Source organism: Magnolia sinica, chromosome 8 (assembly GCF_029962835.1).
Source record: "Magnolia sinica isolate HGM2019 chromosome 8, MsV1, whole genome shotgun sequence".
In the NCBI taxonomy this organism is placed as follows: Eukaryota; Viridiplantae; Streptophyta; class Magnoliopsida; order Magnoliales; family Magnoliaceae; genus Magnolia; species Magnolia sinica.
The window spans coordinates 53,084,603-53,106,996 of NC_080580.1; the positions used below are offsets into that span (position 1 = coordinate 53,084,603).

A 22,394-nucleotide genomic window follows, 5' to 3' on the forward strand; every position below is an offset into this window, starting at 1 on the left:
TTCTTAGCTCAATATTATAATGATATTTCCTGTGTTTTTTTTTTTGTCAAAATGATATCATGGACCTAAATATTGTTGCTTACAAGATTTATAGAGTTAAACTTAGATACGTCTTAGAACAAAACTTGGATGCACTTATCCAAAGGCTAGGGCATATCATATTAGTGGCTATCTCCCAAATTGGGTGAGACGAAGGGAGACAACAAAGATGGCCAACTTTAGAGTTAGTAATCTCAGCACAAGCTAGAGTCCAACATGGTGCAACAATTTGAGTATGAGTAATGTGGCGAGATAGAGGACAATTTATGGAATAGACAACAGAAAGGTCCAAAGCTGCAGAGATAGCACTAGAGGCCTTGGACGCAATGGATGGCCCAAAGAGGAAAATTATTCTAGCTCTAAGATCTAAGATTATTTATTTGAAGATGGCTTCCTTAGGGAGGAACTTAGCATTAAAAATGTAATTATCCCTTTCTCTTCAAATATATCATGCAAGGACAAGGAATGAGAGCATACTAAGACAAAATGAAATTTGGTTAGTAGAAGTATCCACAATATAGTTAATCGCCTGTAAACTAGTTTGATGGCAGAAAAGGGATAAGAAGCTTAGAATGTAGTTTCTCTCAAATCCAATGGATGAACCTACTTTTAGTAACTATGTTAGCATTATTTTGAGGCACCTTAGGCGTCTTCTCATAAAGTTGTCCATCGCCTCTATGCACTCCCCCTTGCACCTTATTTTTGAGACAGTTCTCGCCTCCTTGCTATGATGCTTGGCCTGGCCTGTGGGTTCTAGGTCTTACCTCCTTTTATAACTGCTCTTTTTTTCCCCAACTTTTTCCTTTTCCTTTTCTTTTCATTTTTATCCGTGAGTTTGGGGTGTGGGCTACATTCCTTCTTCTTTTTCTTCTTCTTTATTTTTTTTCTTTTTCTAGGGTACACCCCTCTCTATTGTATCTTTTTAGGCTTTCACCCTGGTAGGGTGCCGTTTGGTAAATTAAAAATAAGGTCTGAAAATTAATTTAAGTGCTGATTTTTAATACGTATAAGTAATGAAAAATCTGTTTGGTAATTTATCTAAAAAGTTATGATGTCTGAAATTAAGCACTTTTTTCACAAAATTCTGTTTGATAAACACAAATTATAAATATCTGAAAATTGGCAATTTATCATATTTGCTCATAATGTCTCAATTTCTATCTTCTATAAAGAGTGGGACAAATCATGTTATTGTCATACCACCAAATTAGGCATGCCTATTCCCAATTCATATACATCTCTCAAACATTATGTTTTGATTGATGAACCATGTACTATATTCTTCTTACTATAATAATCATAACCTTCTATTCGTATCCTTGAACTGGACAACTAAACATCTCATATTTAACTAATAAATGCTGATTTGAATGTTAGAATCATCTACTATTTATTTATTTATTTTTATTTTTATTTTGAACGATCCATTCATAATGGCCCCATGTTGGCAACATGGTTGATCATGAAACCAATGGGCCTACCTATCGGAACAAAACCTGAGATATGAGGCATACTCAGATAGAGCATCACATAAGCCATACTTAGATAGAGCATCACATAACTCCCCACGTCGAGAGATAACTCACAATGCATGATGACGCGGCATACTAGCAGGTATTGGGTCATTCATCTCTAGGGTCGACCCACCTACAACATGCTTATGGTTTAATGACCTTGAAAAAAAATGCTTTGGTTAAGAAAAAATATTCCTATCCCATCGAATAAATTGGTCACACATATACAACTTTTTATCTAATGGGTGTGCCGTGCCACCAAATTTATATTATCCATCATTCAGCAATTGCCAAGCTATGCAATCACAACTATCCCATCAATGATATTCAATCACAACTTTTCCCATGTTGTGGTCTGCCCAAGATTTGGATCAGCCTCATTTTTTGTCTCATGCCCTAAAATAAGCTGGAAAATGAATGGACGGCATGGATAAAACACATATATTGTGGTGAGGCCCATGGAACACTGTCATGTACAATTCATGCAACCTATGTGTGTATGCCATCACCTTGAGGGATATCCCAAAAAATAAACGAAATTGCCCACCATGATGTCTATGTGAAACCACATGGTCCCACCATTTTGCCGTCTTATTTTGAGTCATGAGCCAAAAAAAGCAGGCAAATCTAAATCTCAAGTAGACCACACCATAACAAACAATGGTAATTGAATGCCCACCATTAAAAACTTCTTAGGGCCACAAAAGTTCTTGGATCAAGCTAATGCTTGTGTTTTCCCTTCATAGATGTCAATAGGTTTGATAAGAAATAAATATTGTAGCTTTAGGAGACAGATTGAAGGCTCAAGTGGACCACACCATAGGAAGTAGTGTACGTCACAGTGGGCCTTAGGAATTTTCAATGGTAGGAATTCAATCCCCACTGCTTCTTGTGGTGTGGTCCCCTTGAGCCTTCAATCTGCCTTCTTTTTGGGCTCATGCCTTAAAATCATCAGTCAAAATGGATGGACGGCGTGGATAAAACACACACAGCATAGTGGGCCCCATAGGTCCCCTGATAAGAATGTGTATCTCTAACTGTTACGTCCTAGTGGGGTTACTACCCAATCTGCCTCCCCAAGGGAGCCGATTAGGTGCAGCCCTTACCATTGGGCATACCTTGATGTGTATATTCTATATCCACACTGTGCATCCGTTTCTACAGACCATTTTAGTGTGTGAACTAAAAAATGAAGATCAAAATGTAAAGTGGACCATACTATAGGACACAATGTTGATTGAATGCCCCACATCACAAAAAACTGTGGGGATTGAATTCCTAACATTGAAAACTTGTTGGGGTCCACAAAAGTTATGGATCAAGCTTATATTTTTGTTTCCCCTTCATCCAGGTCTACGTGACCTTGTGGACAAATTTGATGGCAAACAAACATCATGGTGGGCCTTAGGAAGGTTTCAACAGTGGGCTTAATCATCCCCACAATTTTCAATGGTATGGTCCACTTGAGCTTTAGGTCTGCCTTTTATTTTTGGCTTATGCCCTAAAATGATTTGAAAAAATGGATGAATGATGTGGATATAATGCATACATCATGATAGGGCCAAAGAGCTTTGCCAGGTCAACATGACTTCTACCCTGCGCAATTAGCCGGGAAAGCTTATAGTGGAGGGGCAAAGTTATTATTTACAAGAAAAAAATAATTAATTGAAAATTACTTACTACGTTCTATGTTAAGTTTTTAGACAAAGGAGGAAAACTTTAAAAATTGTCTATTTTTTGAGTGATATAGTATGCACTTGTTTTTTTGAATTTACCAAATAGTCTGAATCAAGGAAAATCACTGAAAATACCCCTATTCAACCACAAGTGCTGAAAATAAGTTTTATCAAAAGGGCCTTAAGTAATAAAAGAGTCTTCCTCACTTGCATCTATAAAAAATAAAAAGCTAAGTTTATAAATAAGTTTCCAAGCACATGACAACATACCGACACCCATGGCTTTACTTCATTACATACCATAACAATGACCGAAGGCATTCATGAATCCAATCCCAACAAGAGGAATGCTGGCATGCATTGCCCAACGGTTCCCTCATACAATTGGACATGGTAACATACGACGGCTGGGTTTGTTGATTTGATGGGCTACTAGTGGGCATAATATAGATGATTTAATTTTAGTATTTGAAAATTTTAAATTTACTACAAGTATAGCATAATTGGGTTAAATTTTAACTGAAGGTATGGTTCTTGAGAGAGTGGAAAGGTGGAATATAGGATTCATGTAGCCAATCCAATTAATTGGGATAAGGCTTAGGGTTCAAAAGACATTTCGCTATATGAATTTAAGAGTAAATGGAATTAGAAGTAAATGAAATATACAACTTTAATATATTTTGAAATTTTACTCTTTACTTTGATTCTAGTGTAATCGGAGTGAAATGCCTTTTTTGGCTCATTAGGAGTCCACGTGTCAGAAACATGCCACAAGCTACTGATCCATTATAAATGTGGCACGCTCATGAGTAATAAAACAATATATTCATTGAATGCATCACTAAAATTACATTAATAAAATGATCAAAATAATGGTTAAAAAGCGTCTGCCATCTCAAGTATGCTCGTTTGTGATCCTTTTACTTGTGGTCCACTAGAAGCTTGAAATTTCATTATTTTTTGCCTACTCAACTATTTCAACAGGCTTATCACAATCATTCTAGAATATTATAGTTGATTTAGGAATAAAATTCGAAGCTCCTATGTCATATTTACAGAATTTCCATGCGTTGATATTTTTGGATAACACTGCATTTTGATTATAAGCTGCGAAACACAGTTGAGGATTCAGAATCATCTTCATTTGTGATTTGGATTCCAATAAATTTCAAATACAAACTTCCAAACGAGTTACTGGGTGATGACGCCGATGCGCAGTCTCGATAATTTGTAGTGCCTGCGTATTATCCATCATACTGTGCCAGAGTATCAAAGTTTTTCTCCCCAAATAAATTGCGTCTTCGATCTTGCATCGTCAGGCAGGGCTCGAGAAAACTCGGCAGCGGGAAGCCTTTCCTGTGTCTGCGTGCCATGGATCGCGTTCAGCTGCTTTTGGTAGGTCTGCCAATGTTTCTCTTCTGTTCGGACATACTCAATCTCTTCACAGCCCCTCCTCGTCCTCCCCCTCCTCACCCACATCACCATCATCGCCATCACCCCCAACCCATCCCATCTCACACCCTTCTCAAGCAAACCCCCGATTTCCCAACTCAGGTATTTATTCAAACAAAACCCCTTCAATTCTTCCTCCCAACATTTCTGTGTGTGTGTGTGTGTCTCTCTCTCTCCCCAACTAATTCAATATCTTTTGCTTTCTCTGGGCAGGAGAATCCTCAAGCAGCTGGTGGCGTCAATGGAGTCGGCTATGGCACCACCATCAATCTAAGCTTCTGCTCTTCCTGCTCTTACAGGTTGCTCTCCTTACCTTTGTTCTCTTCTCTAATTGGCGTTGGATGGGTATTAAGGTTTGCGTAGGATTATGGATAGTCAGTTTTCCTTTCAGAATGGGTTCTTCTTTGCTGTTAACTTGTAAACAGGCATGCATGATGCATATGCAGGCTGTCCTTAGTTATATGACTTTGAATTGAACCACCCCCTTTGGAGGGCTCAATTGTACTTCTTGGGATCCTGAGGCATGGGAACTGCGATCGAGACTGTCCGATCAGTGGCCCCACCTTAGGTTAGGTCATGGGCTAGAAATTGCAGTGAAGTATGATTGGAATTGGTCGGTAGGTGGCCCCATCAGCAGATAGGCAACAGCCTAAAGTTCATAAGGAACTATGATCAGAATTTGTCAATAGGCTTCCACACCATTGGTAGAAGGCAGGTGAAAAATTATACTATTGAAATCATCATAAGCATTCAGTCAATGTTCTGCCCATTGAATCTGGACTACAGGCCACTTTCATCTTAAGCCACCTGTTTGCGAAGTGGTTAGGTTTGTAATGAGGTGATTTTTATCAATGACGATGATGCAATCACATCTCACCCCACACATGCGTGCCCCACATGTGTGCACAAGAAGAGGTCCAGATGCTCCACATTTAAGTACACATGGCAGGAGTCCCTTGTTGTAATTTCCTCTTTCGCTTGAGCTTCTTAGGTGTTTCTTTTTCTCTTTTTGAAAGGCCAGTTGTAGTAGATTAGAAATAGCAATCTTCAGTGACTTTTAGGCTCTTATGGCCATACGTATGTAGGACTTTTCATGAGTTTTTCATCAATAGGAGTAGCTTAGAGTTTTTGTTATGGTATAAGAGGGTAGGGGGTTTGTGATCTTTAGCATAAGGCTTCAAGAGTATCGAGCACTGCTCTTAGTATTTTCTTCTTTTTATCCATCTGTGCATCCGGATGTTTGAGCCTAGCCTGGTAAATTAAGTTTCAGTTTGCAATTAATTTCAATATATTTGATTCTAGTTGCATTATTTTTGGTATCAGATCAAGATATGCTCTTGGGAGGGGTTTATTTCTCTTCTCTTTCTCTATTATTGTTTTCCTTCTGCCGCCCCCCCCCCCCCCAAGTCTGTCCAATTTTCCCAGCCAAGCTCAGATCTACTTAGTATCTCATCCCATTCACAGCCCACATTTTAACTGAAAAGGAATCCCTGATTTGCCCAAATTTAGTCCTCAAATCTGGAAATAACTTCCCTTTGAATCTGTCCCGAATCTGTGTGCAATTCAGCTCCACTGCAATCCAATTTCTGAAACCAAAGCAGTCCAGAAAGTTGCACTGTAATCAGTCCACAAAACTTTCCCATTAACTATTCCCAAAACAGTCTATTGCGCCCAAATTCAGCCTCCAAAATCTGTCCCTAAATTTCAACCATAGGGCAGGTTTCTACCTGAATCGGTTAAAAAAAACTATCAAATAAAATTCAGCCTTCTTACACTCAGAACATCGACCCAAAACCAGCTGTCATAAATCTCTATTCTCCTTTCCTTTTATAACTTCGTAAGACCTCTGTGATACTCATTACTTATGCCCACAGGAAGTGCAGTTTCCAAGTCCTACGATTGTGGGATCTCAATACTCAAACAATTTTTAGAAAGATTGGACTGAATAGATGTACTGGTCCAAGGACTCCTCAGCCTATAGAGCCTCCTACCTTTGGAAAGGGATCCTGCAGTCGAAGCAAGCAGTCCTCCAGAACATTGGCTTCGAACTGGGCGACGGGCCAGCTATTCGATTCTGGAAAGATTTATGGGTGGGCGAAGATCTGTTGAAAAATCGCTTCCCTAACATCTACCGGCTTGCTCCTGACAGAAATATTTTTGTTTCTGATTGTTTCTCAGTTAACACTGGCTGAATTGTGTGGGATGTGAGATGCTCCAGGAACCTCCATGACTGGGAGCTTACCGAATTCACGGAGCTTCTAGATTGCATTTCCAAGACCTTGCGGACCAATCTGCGCCCGATAGACTCAACTGGAGGCTCGACAAAACCGGATCCTTCTCAGTCAGATCCCTATACTCCTTCATCGCTCCTAAATCCAATCTGCCAGTCCCTGCTTCCTCATTCATATGGAAGTACACAGTTCCTCCCAAGTTCATCTGCTTCGGCTGGTTGGTGGGGCATAACAGAATCCTAACCATCGACAACCTCAGCAAGAGGAGGATGCAGATTGTCAATATCTGTTTGTGTTGTATTCGAGATGCGGAGATGGTTAATCACCTGCTGGTGCAATGCCCTTTTATCTCTCAAATATGGGCCGAATTCAGCCAGCGGTTCAGGGTTAGCTGGTGTATTCCAGATTCAGCCCCCAATCTGCTATCGTCCTGGCAAGGTTTCAGCCTAGGAAAAATCAGAACTGCTATTTGGAGAATGTCAATTTTAGCGATCTGGTGGTGTGTTTAGGAAGAGAGGAACGGAAGATGTTTTAATGACACTTCTTCTTCAGCTAATGCAGTTGGCTCCAGGGCCAAAAGGTTTCTGATCGAATGGGCAATCAACACAGAGTTTGAGAGATAGCGATCTGTGTTTTCTAGGCTTTTAGCTTTTGTCTGCTCTCAGCAGATTTGTTTTCTCGCTCTGTTGTTTGTTTTTCCTCTTTATTTTTATATATCCTCGTTGCTTTAAAAAAAATAAGATAGATGTACTGGTTTTAGAAAATTGAAGGTCAGATGATCATTCTGGAGAGCAACCATAAGAATGATGATACTGACGCTCGGGTCAGCAGAGAATACTGAAGGAGCACCCAACATTGGAATGATGCATAGAATCAGGTGCTAGTACTCATCAGCAACCACCTATCACTTGGAGGACTAATGGTGCTAATTACAGTTATGAACATGGCGCTTGTTTGGGATCTTGACAACCCTTGATATCCTTGACAAGGACAACGGGCACTTGCAGCTCCTCGTGATTATCTGGATTATATTGAAGTTACCCAATTGACTCACACAGAAGACCCAACTAGGCGCATGGAGTTGGAGATTGCAAACTACAGTGGTAGTGTCAATCTTGACGTTCTGCACGATTGGTTGGAGTCGATGGAAAATAATTTTGAGTAGTTTTAGCTTGCCAAGAGGAAGCCAATTTATGGTTTGCAACATTGAAGTTAAAGGGACCAACCTTGAAGTGGTGGAATTCAGTGGTGAGAGACTTTTATTTTTTATTTTTTATTTTTTATTGAGAGATAACAGAGACTTTCATTAAAAGGAAAACAAGGAAGCAACCGACCTGCTGAGATAGCGAGTCAGTTAGCTCCATACAAAAGCACATTACAATCTTTTAGAGGGATAACAATAGAAGCCCATTCGAAAATATAAAACTGAACCCTTTACACAATGGAATCCTGCCCTTTAGATTCCCCTCTAAAACATCTCCCATTCCTCTCTTCCCACACTGCCCACCAAATAGCCGCAAGAGATAATCTCCAAATAATAGATTTCTGCTTTCCAAAGGAAGCGTCATGCCAAGCCTTAAGCAACTGACCTGTCACCTTAAGCAACTGACCTGTCGAATTGGGAAGAACCCAAGACAGTTGAAACCAGGAAAAAATACAAGACCAAATCTGGCCTATGAGAGGACAGTGAATAAACAGGTGATTGACAGATTCTGCATCTTCCATGCAGCAAAGGCAAATGTTGGGAAGAAAATCATACCTTTTTTCTCAAATTATCTACTGTCAACACTTTGCCCTTACCTAATAGCCCTGCAAAAATCGCAATCTTCGAGGGGATCTTGTATTTCCACAACTTATCAGCTTCTTCTATTACCTGAGTGATCCTGGTGGTAAAGTTATAAACAGATTTAATCGAGAAAAGGCCTTATTTGTTTGGAATCTATAACAACCTGTCCATGTCTGCCTGTTTAGGTTTACCATTGCTAATGCACAAAAGGAGAGCCGCATCCTCTTCAATCTCCCAATCTTGGAGATTTCTTCTTATGGGAGGGTTCCACACAACATCATTACCATGGATATCATAACTGTCAGCCACCGATATGTATCTGTTTAGAGCTAGACAATAGATGTTTGGGAAAGCACATTTAAGGGGTTGATCCCCTACCCACACATCTTCCCAAAACTGAATTTTGTCTCCTTTGCCGATGGAGAATCGAATGCCTTGTTGAATCTCCCTCTTCATGCCTAAGATATCTTTCCATAGGGCCGAGGCCCTATACGCTGAACCGTCTCTCGTCCACCACCCCCTATAGACTGACCATATTTACTCTTAATCAAACGATTCCAAAGAGTATCTGGTTCATTTCCAAGCCTCCAGATCCACTTTCCTAATAGGCCTTGGTTCATACTTCTGAGGTCCCTGACACCTGCGCCACCCTTGCGCACATTCTGACACACCGTTTTCTAATTCACCAAGTGAAATTTCTTCTAGTCTTCATTACCATGCCAAAGGAAGTCTCGTTTGAGTTTTTCGAGCTTGCTTAAGATGACATTCGGACATTAGAACAAAGACATGAAGTATAAGGGCAAGTTAGAGATGACCGCTTTGATCATGGTGAGACACGCCCCCAAAGATAAGTACATGCACTTCCATCTAGCTAGGAAATATTCATAACTTAGGAGGCTTTCCTAAGCATAACGGAAGACCAACAATGGTAGTCGGAAGGTTACCAGTCGGACGATCGAAGGAGCCCGCAAAAAAAGAGGTCTCAACTTCTTCCATGTTATCACCAAACATTTTGGATTTGGAGAGGTTGACTTTGACACCTGACACCGCCTCGAAGCACCAAATTATTGTGCGCAAATTGCTGATTTTAGACTGATTAGCTTCGCAGAAAAGGAGGGTATCATCCGCAAATTGGACACGAGAGATTGGAGCGTCCATCCCTCTGATTGCACACCCTCCTATGATACTAGCTTCTTGACCTCTTTTCAGCATTCTAGAGAGGGCCTCCCCGACGATAAGGAAAAGGAAGGGAGATAAAGGGTCCCCTTGCCGCAACCCCCTTGAACTCCCAAAGAAGCCTTTGGTGGACCCATTGAGAACGATGGAGAACATGGCAGAGCTAACACATTCCTTAATCCAAAGACACCATTTAGCCCCAAAACCCATCCACTGAAGCATGTATCGAAGGAATTCCCAATCAACATGATCATAAGCCTTTTCAAGATCAAGCTTTCATAACAGAGATTTGGACCCCGATTTGTGAATGGAGTGAAGACATTCGTTCGCAATCAAAGCACTATCAATGATCTGCCTTCCCACGATGAATGCACTTTGATTCTCCGATATAATCTTCCCCATGACCTTTCTTAACCTAGAAACTAGGACTTTAGCCAGTATCTTATAAGGGCCACCTAACAAACTTATTGGCTTGAAATCCTTTAGAGAGACAACACCTTGGATTTTAGGAATGAGAGCAATGAAGGACGCTCCGAGAGCCTTAGATAGCCTGCCTCTTTCGTAAAATTCAGAAAAGAAATCCATGATGTCTCCTTGCAGGCTGCAACATATCCCAAAAAAACTGAAAAAACGCCACCGGGAAACCATCAGGGCCAGGGGCTTTTTCTCCTTCCATATCTTTAACAGCTTCGAAGACTTCCTCACCCGAGAATTTGGCTTCCAGGGCGAGTGCTTCTTCTGAAGAAATCTGATTGAAGGGAAGAAAATCAAGTTTCGGTCTGCGCCAGCCTTCTATGTAGAATAACTTGCTGAAATACCCTACAACCTTGTCTGAAATGTGCTGCTAATCTTCAGTCTTCTCACCCTCGATCTCCAAGCAGTTGATCCTATTGACTCTAGCACGCGCGGAGGCCATAACATGAAAATATTTTGTATTCTTGTCCCCCTCTGCAATCCATTTATGACGCGATTTCTGTCTCCATGAAGTCTCAGCTTTGCTCACCCTCGAAGAATAGTTGTGGATTAGCTGGGCTCCTCTATTCCACGAATCAGGAGACAGAGGAGCAACATCTGAAGCATCATCCAGCGCCTGAAGCTCAGCAAGCATAGCCTCAGTTTCCCAATCTCTAGCGTGAAGGAAAACTGCTTTCTAGTCATTGATCTTGACTTTTAGGAGCTTAAGCTTTTGAAGAATTCTGAACCCAGCGAAACCATCTACTTCGAACCCTACCCACCACCCTTTAATCAGCTGAGGGAAACCTTCGATCTTTAGCCAAGCGAGGTCGAACTTGAAAGGTTTTGGCCCCTAGTTGTCTTCAGGCATAGAGAGCTTTATCGGCCAGTGATCAGACGTGGGTCTTGGGAGGGAGGATTGAGAGGAAAGAGGGAAAGCTTCAATCCATTTTGTTGAAACAAGAAACCTATCCAATCTCGCAAGGATTGGGTTCGTCCTACCATTCGTCCATGTATATCGAGCTCCCAGCAGAGGCAAATCAATCAGCGCCTGATCATCGATCCATTCAGAAAATAACTGCATACTCGCTTTCACCCTACCCCCAGTAGATTTCTCGTCCGAGTATCGAGTGATGTTGAAGTCGCCGACTGTGCACCACGGCCCATCAAACCTCTGCCTAGCTTCATTCAACTCCTCCCAAAAATCTTCCCTTTGATCAACTCGATTCGGCCCATACACAAAGGAGATGAGAAAGCTGCGGTTGGAATTAACCTCAACAAGGATAACCGAAACTGAAAATTCACCTATCCAGCTCTAATCCAGGGACCAAACAGCTGAATTCCACGCTATTAACACCCCACCCACACTACTTTAGCATTCAGGGCCACCCAAGAACCATCTTTCACCTTCCAGAGGGATCTAAGGATATTGTCGTTGAAGGATTGGACGTTGGTCTCCTGTAGGTAGATAATGTCCGCGTTACTTCTAGAGCAGATATCCTTAATCATGCTTTTCTTCTGTCTGGAGCCCACCCCTCTGATATTCCATGACATGATGATCATTAAGCAACTAATCTGCTCCTATGACCAACGTTGGCCGTACCCTTCTCACTAAAGAATGTAGTATTTAGACTAGCTAGGAGGCTCTGGAGTTCCCTGTTGTGGCTTGTTCAAGTGTGAGCTTTTCTTGGAGATACCGACGTTGAGAGGGGCCAACCGCGCGCCTCGATTCACTGAAACAAAGCTACGAAATATTCCGGGTTGTCACCGTAAGATAGGCCAATGAACCTACCAATGTGACCAAGGGCGTCCCTTATCCAACGTTTCTTCTTAATGCATTTCGCGATTTGGGCTTTTTGTTCTTCGGTTACCTGCGCAGATCCCATACTCACTGTTACAGTCCCCACCCGCATCTGAAGGGGTTCCGCTTCCAGAATGCCTTGAGCCTCGTCTTCAAGAATGCCACTACCAGCGTCTTCTTGGAATAAGGATACAATGGCCTAATCGCATGCATCGACCGAGCAGGGAGAGTATGGCAGAGAACCGACATTGGATTGGTCTCCCCATTCCGACAACTGAAGAAAGAATTCTGAAGTTAGCTCGTCCTCTCTGTCTGGGGCTGCTTTCAAAGGCGAGGAGCGATCCGAAGCTGACGACGAAATAACGTTTGGCCTTTGAAGAGGTTCGGAGCCAGGGATCGTCCGTAAGGAAAGGCTCAGATTTAACGGCATAGATGGCGTTGAATCCATCTCAAACTAGAGGAGATGATGACTAACATAACATAAAACAGGTTTCTATCATTTGGTTATGAATCTAAGATGTTCAGGAAGCTTTTGGATCTACAACAGGACAATCTAACTGTTGAGGAGCACACCTAAAACGATTATGATCTTACATTGAGGTGTGATTTGGCAGAAATTGAAGTGCAGCAGGTAGCTTACTACTGTAGTTGTAGAGGGCTCAGGAAGAGCATACAGAATGAGATGATAGAGGTTCAGCCGAAGTCCGTGAATGGAGCATATTAGATTGCACAACAAGTGTAGGAAGCATAGTTGGGTGACATCTCGTGTAGTTATTTGCATGCTTCGATGTCTTGAAATATGGCTCCATGCAGTTCTGGCCATTGCGACAACAATACGGTCCAAGACGTGCAATAGACGGGCACTGGTGGTAACTTGGGCCCCACTCCAGCATAACGGAGGCCTGGGTCACTAGCACTGTTTGAAGTGTGGTGGTCGAGGACACTTTGCCTCCCCTTGTCCTATACAAAACTTAAATTTTCTTGAGGAACAAGAGGGATGGTATGATGAGGAAGACGACATATGGATGATGACTATGTAGATCAGAGTGAGGAACCAAGTGCAGAAAATGATAATTTAACGCTTGATAATCTACTTGAGATATCATGTGTGGTTAGGTGCATTCTGATGGCATCCAAAGAAGTCGAGAAAGAAGATAGGCTGTGAACAATATGTTCCATACACGTGTCACGTGTGAAGTGTGGAGGAGTCATGAAGGTTATCATAGATGGTGGGAGCAACATGCATGTAGCTTTGTAAGGCATGATCGACAAGTTGAAACTCAAAACAGAAAGACACCTTACGCCATATAGAGTTTCTTGGGTTGATGACACTTCTATTCTAGTGACCAAGCGATATTTGGTAAATTTCTCTCTCGGAGATTGTAAGGTGTGACATCATCCCTACAAAAACCACACATATTCTATTGGTTGACCATGGTGGACGTGGATTGACTACTGACCTGATCACTAGGGATGATCCTTAGTGACCCATCTCTATGGGGTTCACCGTGAAGTATGTGTTTTATCCACACCGTCCATTCATTTTGCGGCTCATTTTAGGGCATGAACTAAAAAATGAGGCAGTTCCAAAGCTCAAGTGGACCACACCATAGGAAACAATGGAGATAATGATGCCTATTGTTGAAACCTTCCTAGGGCCCATCGTGATATTTATTTTCCATACAAGTTGTTCATGAGGTCACATAGACTTAGATGAAGGGAAAACACAAATATCAACTTGATCCAAAACAGTGTTTTAAATAGCGAATAGCATGTAGCATAGCGTTCACCCCTCTAAAGCGTGAGGCGTAAGCTACATACCATGTAGCATAAGTTACATGCAATGTTGCCATTATTGTTATCGTATCGTAAATTGTAAAGGGGTCTGAATCATATCGTATCGTAAGTTGTAAGTTTTTTTTTTTTTCATAAAACATGTCATAAAAAAATATAAACATTGTATATAAATAAAAAAAATAAAAAAACACACCAATCATCCATTTTGTCATCAATATACAAAAAACAAAAAGACGTATCATGTATATATCATCATGTCATAATCAAGTTCAAACAATAATCCCTTTTCCCATCCCACGTTCATGTAAGTTTTCTATACGATTCAAAAAATAACATTTTCCCCATCCCCATTTACATGTATAAATTATAATATCTATGCACTTGTTTCTATAATTCAAAAGGAAATAAGATGTCCAAACAAATCTATTCTTCATCGGCTGTGCTATCATCATCCTCTTCATCACCAATGACATTATCAACATCATCTTCATCTTTAGAATTTGATGTCAAAATAAACTCATCTTCCTCATCTACTTCTACAACTTCCGCTTTTCCCTTTGCCTTGCTTTGAATAGTAAGTTTTCTAGGACCCACAAAGTAGTTATTGCAAAATTCATTATAATATAAGAGTAATACTATTAATTAATAACTATAAGACTACAAGACTAAACAATAAGAATATGAGTCATTCCACATCGCCCATCCGGTCTTGATGTAGATCCGCCTACACCTTGCACATCCTCCAAGCCAAGCAAAGCATTCATCTATGTCCATCCAAGTGCTATCTGCAGGAAATGCATGATCCTCTTTCTCCATGATCCATTCATCATCAGATTCCATATTTGATAAGCATATAGGATCCAAGCCTTTGGTACTCTCTCTTTGCATGATGGACTTTGAGTTGGAGATTATATTTTACGAAGATGAACACATTCAATCTCTGTTGCTCAGGTCTATTCCTCTTCTTTGAATGTATTTGCAAGCCTAAGAACGTAATAATATAAGGCTATTGGTTACTACAATCTATATTGTAAATTCATAAGTTGATTAATGAATTCAATTATGTCTCTCTCACCTGTTCAAAAATGCTCCGGTTGCGCTCACAACCAATAGCACTACATGTCAAACTTAAAATACAAATAGCTAGCTTTTGCAATTTTGGACACTCGTCTACGTAACTCTCCCACCATAGACCTAAAACACAATCATATATAATTTATATAAACAATAGGCACACAATCAAACTCAAAGAAACAAAATTACCTGATTACTTTGTCATTCTAGTTAATTTTGCTCTCTTTTCCAAATAAACCATATGCCCTTTTGAACTTATCCATCTGCTCATCAATAATGACCCTCTGCCTTGAATCAGGGACCATTTTTTCAATACAGTCATATAGGCCGGTTTTAATCTCTAAATTCAGATAAAAATTGTCATCATACTCTAATATCGGATTTAAGAAATAAGCCGCCGCATGTAAGGGCCCATGCAATTGAAGATAATCTATGATATCCCATATAGACCGGTTTTAATCTCTAAATCAGATAAAAATTGTCATCATATTGTAATATTGGATTTAAGAAATAAGCTGCTGCATGTAAGGCCCATGCAATTGAGGATAACACCGTTGGTCTATGATATCCCATATAGCCAAATATCGCTTCTTCTCCTCTCCCAAGTTTTTTGTTATAGCCTCTTTCACCCGATCCATCACTTCATAAATATATCCCATGGTTGGCCTATCATCTGAATCAACTAGCCGTTACACCTTGACCAATGAGAGAGTGGTCTTCAAGCAAGAGCATTAGGTCTATGCAATTTGCTGCACATGGAGACTAAAAAAATGTCTTCCTCTGCTCCATTAACAACTAACCCGCCTTCACATAGGCGGATGCACTATTTGTAACTACCTGCACAACGTTGTCTCCACCCACTTCATCAATCACTGACTCGAGGAACCCTAATAAATTGTCCGCATTTTTTGAAATATCGGATGTATCAACAGATCTTAAAAATACTATACCACTTGGTGATTAACAAAAACATTTGTAATCGACCGATTCATTCCATCGGTCCACCCATCTGACATTATTGTTCGTCCGATCTTTTCCCATTTCTTCTTATATAAATCAATAGATTTCTCTATCGAGCCAACCTCCATCTTCAAAAATTTATTCATCACTTCATGATATGACGGAAGCTTTAATCCCGACCCAAATAAAACGACCGCTTCCATCATTGATGCGAAGAATGGGCTATTTATAAGGTTGAATGGTAGAGCATTTGCATATAGGAAACGCGAAATGGATAGGCAGGCACACTATCTTCATCTCCCTTCTTACAAATTTTGTTTAGATTGGCTTGTTGTTTAGATTGACTAGAGGAACCCTAATAAATTGTCCGCATTTTTTGAAATATCGGACGTATCAACAGATCTTAAAAATACTATACCACTTGGTGATTAACAAAAACATTTGTAATTGACCGATTCACTCCATCGGTCCACCCATCCGACATAATTGTGCGTCCGATCTTTTCCCATTTCTTCTTATATAAATCAATAGATTTCTCTATCGACTCAACCTCCATCTTCAAAAATTTATTCATCACTTCATGATACGATGGAAGCTTTAATCCCGACCCAAATACAACAACCACTTCCATCATTGATGCAAAGAATGGGCGATTTATAGGGTTGAATGGTAGAGCATTTGCATATAGGAAACGTGAAATAGATAGGCACACACTATCTTTATCTCCCTTCTTCCAAATTTTGTTTAGATTGGCTTATTGTTTTTCTTTTGGCTCACTTTTTTGCATAAAATAATCATTGTTCTTTCTTATTCTAACACCCATTTCATTAACATCATTAATTATAGGAACCCTTCCAACATCATATGCTATCTCTTCTTGTTGCTTCTTCTCACTAACATTACCAATTTATTGAATTTTACTACTACCTCATCACCTACTTGCAAGGTGTTCCGTATCCATTACGATACGCCCGTAAAGGCAGATACGTGTAGGTAATGACCATGACCGTTATGCGATACGGGGGTGAAACAGGGTAATTAGTTTTTTGAGATCGTATCAGCCATTACGGTGGCCATAAAGGCTGTTACAGGGCATAACGATCGTTACTCCTGTAACGGTCGAAAAACAGTCACTTTTTTATTTTTTTCTATTTAAATTCATTTTTCTTCTATTTTTCACTTTTCTCATTCTAAAAACTCTCCTATATCATTTTACATTAGATTTCAACAACTCTTACTATAGCTTTTAAGATTAAAACTGTGGATTGAAGTGATTTGAGCAAATAGAATCTTCGAGGGCCTTTAAAAAAAAAAAGAAAAAAACAATATTTATGCCTTTTTCTGATTGCTAGTTCTAATGCTTGATTGTGATGTGTAAACATTAGAGACATAATCATATTAAACAATTCACTAGACAACTCGATATAATACTCTCACCAAAGAGTGGACCGTTACACTATACCATAAACATGTTCAAAATAAAAAATGAATACATATTTGAAATATTTACATTATTCTTGATTTTTTAGATATTTTTTCAGTATTTTTGGGCAAAAGAAAATTTTCAACTGTTACGGGGGTCGTAATGGTAGTTACGCCCCCGTATAAGCCGTTATGGCCGATACCCATATTGGTAATGATGGTGACCGTTATGGCCACCGTTACCGATACAGAATACCTTGCCTACTTGGGGACATGCCGCAACATTCTTCTTCGTTTAGGCTAGGTGATATTTCATTCGAAACACACCTCCCCAATATTCCTTCCCATTAAAATTGCATCTTAGGTAGAGATTATTGTTCTCATCCATCTTTGAACAATACTCCCATGTAAGATCATTATCATTCGTCTTCGATTTCTTTCCATCTTCAATGCTCAAAACGAACCAACAAGTGACAAGCCAAGCCTACATACATATTAAGAAAAAAACTATTTAAGCCCCACACAGGCATAGAAGATTATAAATTGATTAAAAATGAGAGAGAACTAGTTTCAATTTGAAATAAATGAGAAGACTCTTGAAAAAAACTATTTAGGTCCATATAAATTCTAAATCTCACCACTGTCTCTCCAGAGAAAGAAAAGTAGTGATATTATAACGTATGTGGGGCATTAATAACTTTTAAACACAAAAAGCCCTAAAAAAGACTGGCAAAAAACCGGAAAAATGAAAAAAACAAAATATTTTAATTTTCTTTTTCGAAAAACTCATATTTTCACCAATATATGAAGGAAATGAAATAGAAAGTAATAATTGAACATTTTACATGTATTCTTCCATATTTCAACGTAGAAATCGAATGTGACAAGTGGCATTCGATTCTGTTGAGCGATGAAAAAGATATCTTGATTTCTTTCTCTAGGTTTTTTATGGCCCACAAGCTCCAGAAGTCTCCAAAATCTTTCAAAAGTTGCAAAAGATATATTTTTCTATTAAGGATGGGGCTTAAATACACTTTAAAACAGAAATCCCTAAAAAAAAATTTGCAAAGAAAAAGAAGAAAGAAAAATAATGATTTTTTAACTGGGTGCTGCCGGTTTTAGAGTTCCATTATCGAATCGTATGATTCACAATTTGATCGTACAATTCAATTGAAATTGTGATTCAAGTGTACGATCTGAATCATACAATTGTATGATATGATATGAATTGTACGATTCATATTGTATATCGTACGATAATGACAACATTGGCTACACACTACTACATTTTTAATCAAGATTGTGCTTGGTTGCACCAATTCATGATATTTTACACTAAATTAGCTTGTTTAATGGTGAAATTCAACAAAATTTCATGGTATTTGGTGCACCAAATGCAACCTCAAGTAATAGGAAAGGACACTGATTAAATATAAAGGTAAAGAAACATCAGCGAAATTGATTTAATATTGTTACCGACATTATTTTACTAAAAGCATTGAAAATGATAACTAATTTTGATTGAAAATAGAAAAATGTAACCAATAATTGAAAACATTAATTGATTTTAATGTTGTAGCAAAAAATAACTTATAATGTGAGCTACTTGGCATGTAGCGTACCAAAATTATTATGTAGCATAGGCTACACGCGACCTAAGCTATTTTGATGAGCTACGTACCGTTAATGCTAAGCTACACTATGTAGAGTAAGTTATACAATACATAGTGTAGATATTTAAAACACCGATCCAAAATTTCTATGGCCCCCAAGAAGTTTTGAATGGTTGACACTTAATCCCCACTGTTTCCTGTGGTGTGGTCCACTTGAGCTTTGGATCTACCTCAGTTTTTGGCTCATGGCCTAAAATGAGTTGGCAAACAGATGGACGACATGGATAAAACACATACATCGTTTGGGCCCCACGGAGTCAGGTCACTCGGCAATCTACATCCAACCATGGTTATATGACATGAAAGTTTACCATTTTGGTTACAAGAGTTAAAAATTATATTACCTTAAGCCAATGAAGGATGATGAGCCCTAAGAAGAAATCACAATTTCGACAATGCTTGGAATGCTTTAGTTTGTTGAGAAGAGCTAGGATTGGAGTCATGTATGCATTAATGGGGTGTTTGAACTTTGAACCCAAAACAATTCATGATGTTGCAACACCACTGCTTGAAGTTCAAGACTTACTATCCCAAATTTAGGATTTGGTTCCAGATGAGTTGCCATCCATATGAGATATCCAACATGTGATTGATGTGGTGCCAAGAGCTAAATTGCCCAATATGCCAGCTTACCATATGAATCCTATGGAGCAATTTGAGCTTCGCTGATAGGTGGAAGGTTTACTAGCTAAAGCCTTATTTGTGAAAGCCTTAGCCCATGTGCTGTGCCTACCTTATTGACACTGAAGGAAAATGGTAGTGGAGAATGTGTAGTGATAGTTGTGCCATCCAATGTTTACAGTATCGATAATATCAGCTGATATTATCAGTATCGCATGTCAGTGATACAAAACCCAATTGGAGTACCCAAAATCTTGTGTATTGCAAGGAATCAATAAATATCGCAAAATATCATTGGCATCACAAAATATCGGCAACTGTTCTTTTGAAAATTTCCTTAGTATTAACGATATTTGTCGATACTGATAGATATTGTCGATACCGACAGGAACCGTGGCTTGCTTTTGAGAAAAAACTTCATTTTTTCTTCATTTCCTTCATTCTTCCTTCTTCTAAACACTTGTAGGGTGGATTTCGGTCCATCCTCTTGAATCTTTTAGGAGAAAAAATTTCCAGCTAGAATCAAGATCAAATCAGATTTAGGGTTGATTTCGATTCGGTGAGTATTCTCGCAATTTGATCCCTTTTTTTTTTCATTTAAATCATATTAAATTAGTGCTAAAAGGTTAGAAATGCTTGATTCTTCATGTTTTGCAAGAAAAATTAAGGATTTGAACCTTTGATTTCGGGATTTGAGGTTAATGGTCCGATTTAAAGAAAATTGGGAAAATTAAAAAATTCTGCAACTTTTTTCAAATTGGTTGCAATCTTTCACTCCAAACATGAAATCAAACATGTATAAAGCCTGATCTATTAATTCATGTAGTTTTGGAGATATTTTGAATATATATATATATATATATATCAGCGGTCAATTAGGCCCAATTTCAGAGTATGTTGGAGTGTCTGATGAAATCATCATCACATGCACTCTAATTTTGGGATTTGGGGGTAGGTGGTCTAGTTTAGGAAAATTGGAGAAATTTGAAATTTCTGCAATTTCTGTCAAATTGGTTGCACTCTTATTGTACATACATGTCTATGGGGGTAGGTATATTTCTAGTTTTCTACTTCTTTTGCCTTTGAATGTATTGCTTATGTTTCCATACATGTCTACTTTCATTTTGTAAATTATATGAATAATCTTTGAATGTACTTGCAAAAATGAAAATTGACAAGAGAAAGCAGAGGCAATTTTCTACAAGAGAAAGTTAGATCCAAACAACATGAGAGGTGCATCTCGAGGAGATGACACCGATGCTCGTTGCGATAGGGTAGAAAACAGAGAAGTTTAGAGAGGCAGATCAGTGACGCGGAGGGAGATAGTTTAGGGAGGAAGAATCGTTAGGGAGAAGATTTATTGCGCGCGGGAACTAACTCGAGGGATCTCTAGTTCTTCAAGAAAAGGGGAGTAGGGCAAGGAGTTTCGGGATAAAGGCAACAGACCATTGCTAGGGGAAGGGCAGAGCAAAGTCTTGGTGGACGCATCTCGAGAAGAGGGGAAGAAGGATGGGTGGTGGATATAGGTATAGAGGAAGATTAAAAGAAAAAATGCAGTCAGACTCGGACCCCTCTCCCAATTGCGTACTCTATTTGTAGAGTAGTACCCTTGCGGTTGGACAGAAACGAACTTTCGAAGTGTGTTCGAGAAGGTCATCAATGTCGGGGAAGTGGTGATATAGATATAAGGACTCCAGGGCCCCTAGGGGATCTGCTTTCTTCCGGGTGGACCATGAGGACAATTTAGTAACTGCAGTGAAGGAGCTTTATAGAAGGCGTTATGAGGGTTTGTCCCTAGTGGTCTAGAAAGCTAGACATGGCCCAAAGAAGGTTAATTTGGAGAAGGAGACAGAAATATGATCCTTCAAGGAAGCAAGGGGGGATGGACAATGGGGAGGCTAGTGGGGCTAGATCTTCGGTCACTTACCCTAGCAAAACCTTGGCCACTGCAAAACATCGAGAGAACTCAAAAGAGGGTATTTTGTTTAGAGATTGGGGGGGGTTGTGGAACCTTATATTTCCTTCATGGGCTGATAAGATCCCCAACCCTACTCCATTGACAAAGCGATGGTTGTGGAGAGAGGGCTTTAACCAGGAACAAGAGATTTGCTACATTTGTTAGTCCTGGAGAATGCCAAGGAGGTTCTCCAATGGGGCTGGGTGGCATCTCTCAATAGGGGCTTTGGGAAGGAGGATCTTCGAGGATGGTTGCAACAGTTTAGTTTGAGATTCGCCCACTCGGGGGCCCGCAAAACATTATCAGAGGACCAGGTGTGGATTGTGGATGTGTCGTAGGAGGACCGGGGGGGGGGGGGGGAGATCCCTGTATTTCCTTCATGGGTTGATAAGATCCCTGACCCTACTCCATTGACAAAGTGATGGCTGTGGAGAGAGGGCTTCAACCAGGAACAAGAGATTTGCTACATTTGTTAGTCCTGGAGAATGCCAGGGAGGTTCTCCAATGGGAATGGGTGGCATCTCAATAAGGGGCTTTGGGAAGGAGGATCTTCGAGGATGGTTGCAACAGTTTGGTTTGAGATTCGCCCACTCGGGGGCCTGCAAAACATTATCAGAGGACCAGGTGTGGATTGCGGATGTGTTGCAGGAGGACCAAGATGTCCTTGCTTCGTTGGGCTTCAAGTCGATAAGGGGGCCTCTGAGATAACTGGAAAAATGGTTCGATGTCTCTCCCTTTGCTCTATAAGTTTGTTGGTTACGA

General features: G+C 39.8%; 1 protein-coding gene across 1 annotated transcript in view; it reads left to right on the top strand.

The window, feature by feature from the left end:
* The first annotated feature begins 4,448 nt into the window (after positions 1-4,448).
* The window catches only part of LOC131253319 (selT-like protein), a 41,122-nt gene continuing 23,176 nt past the window's right edge, over positions 4,449-22,394 (top strand). Inside the window, exons 1-2 of the mRNA XM_058254278.1 lie at positions 4,449-4,783; positions 4,895-4,980. Coding sequence (XP_058110261.1) covers positions 4,601-4,783; positions 4,895-4,980 — 269 coding nt within the window. The 5' untranslated portion in view covers positions 4,449-4,600. The remainder of the gene's footprint in view (positions 4,784-4,894; positions 4,981-22,394) is intronic.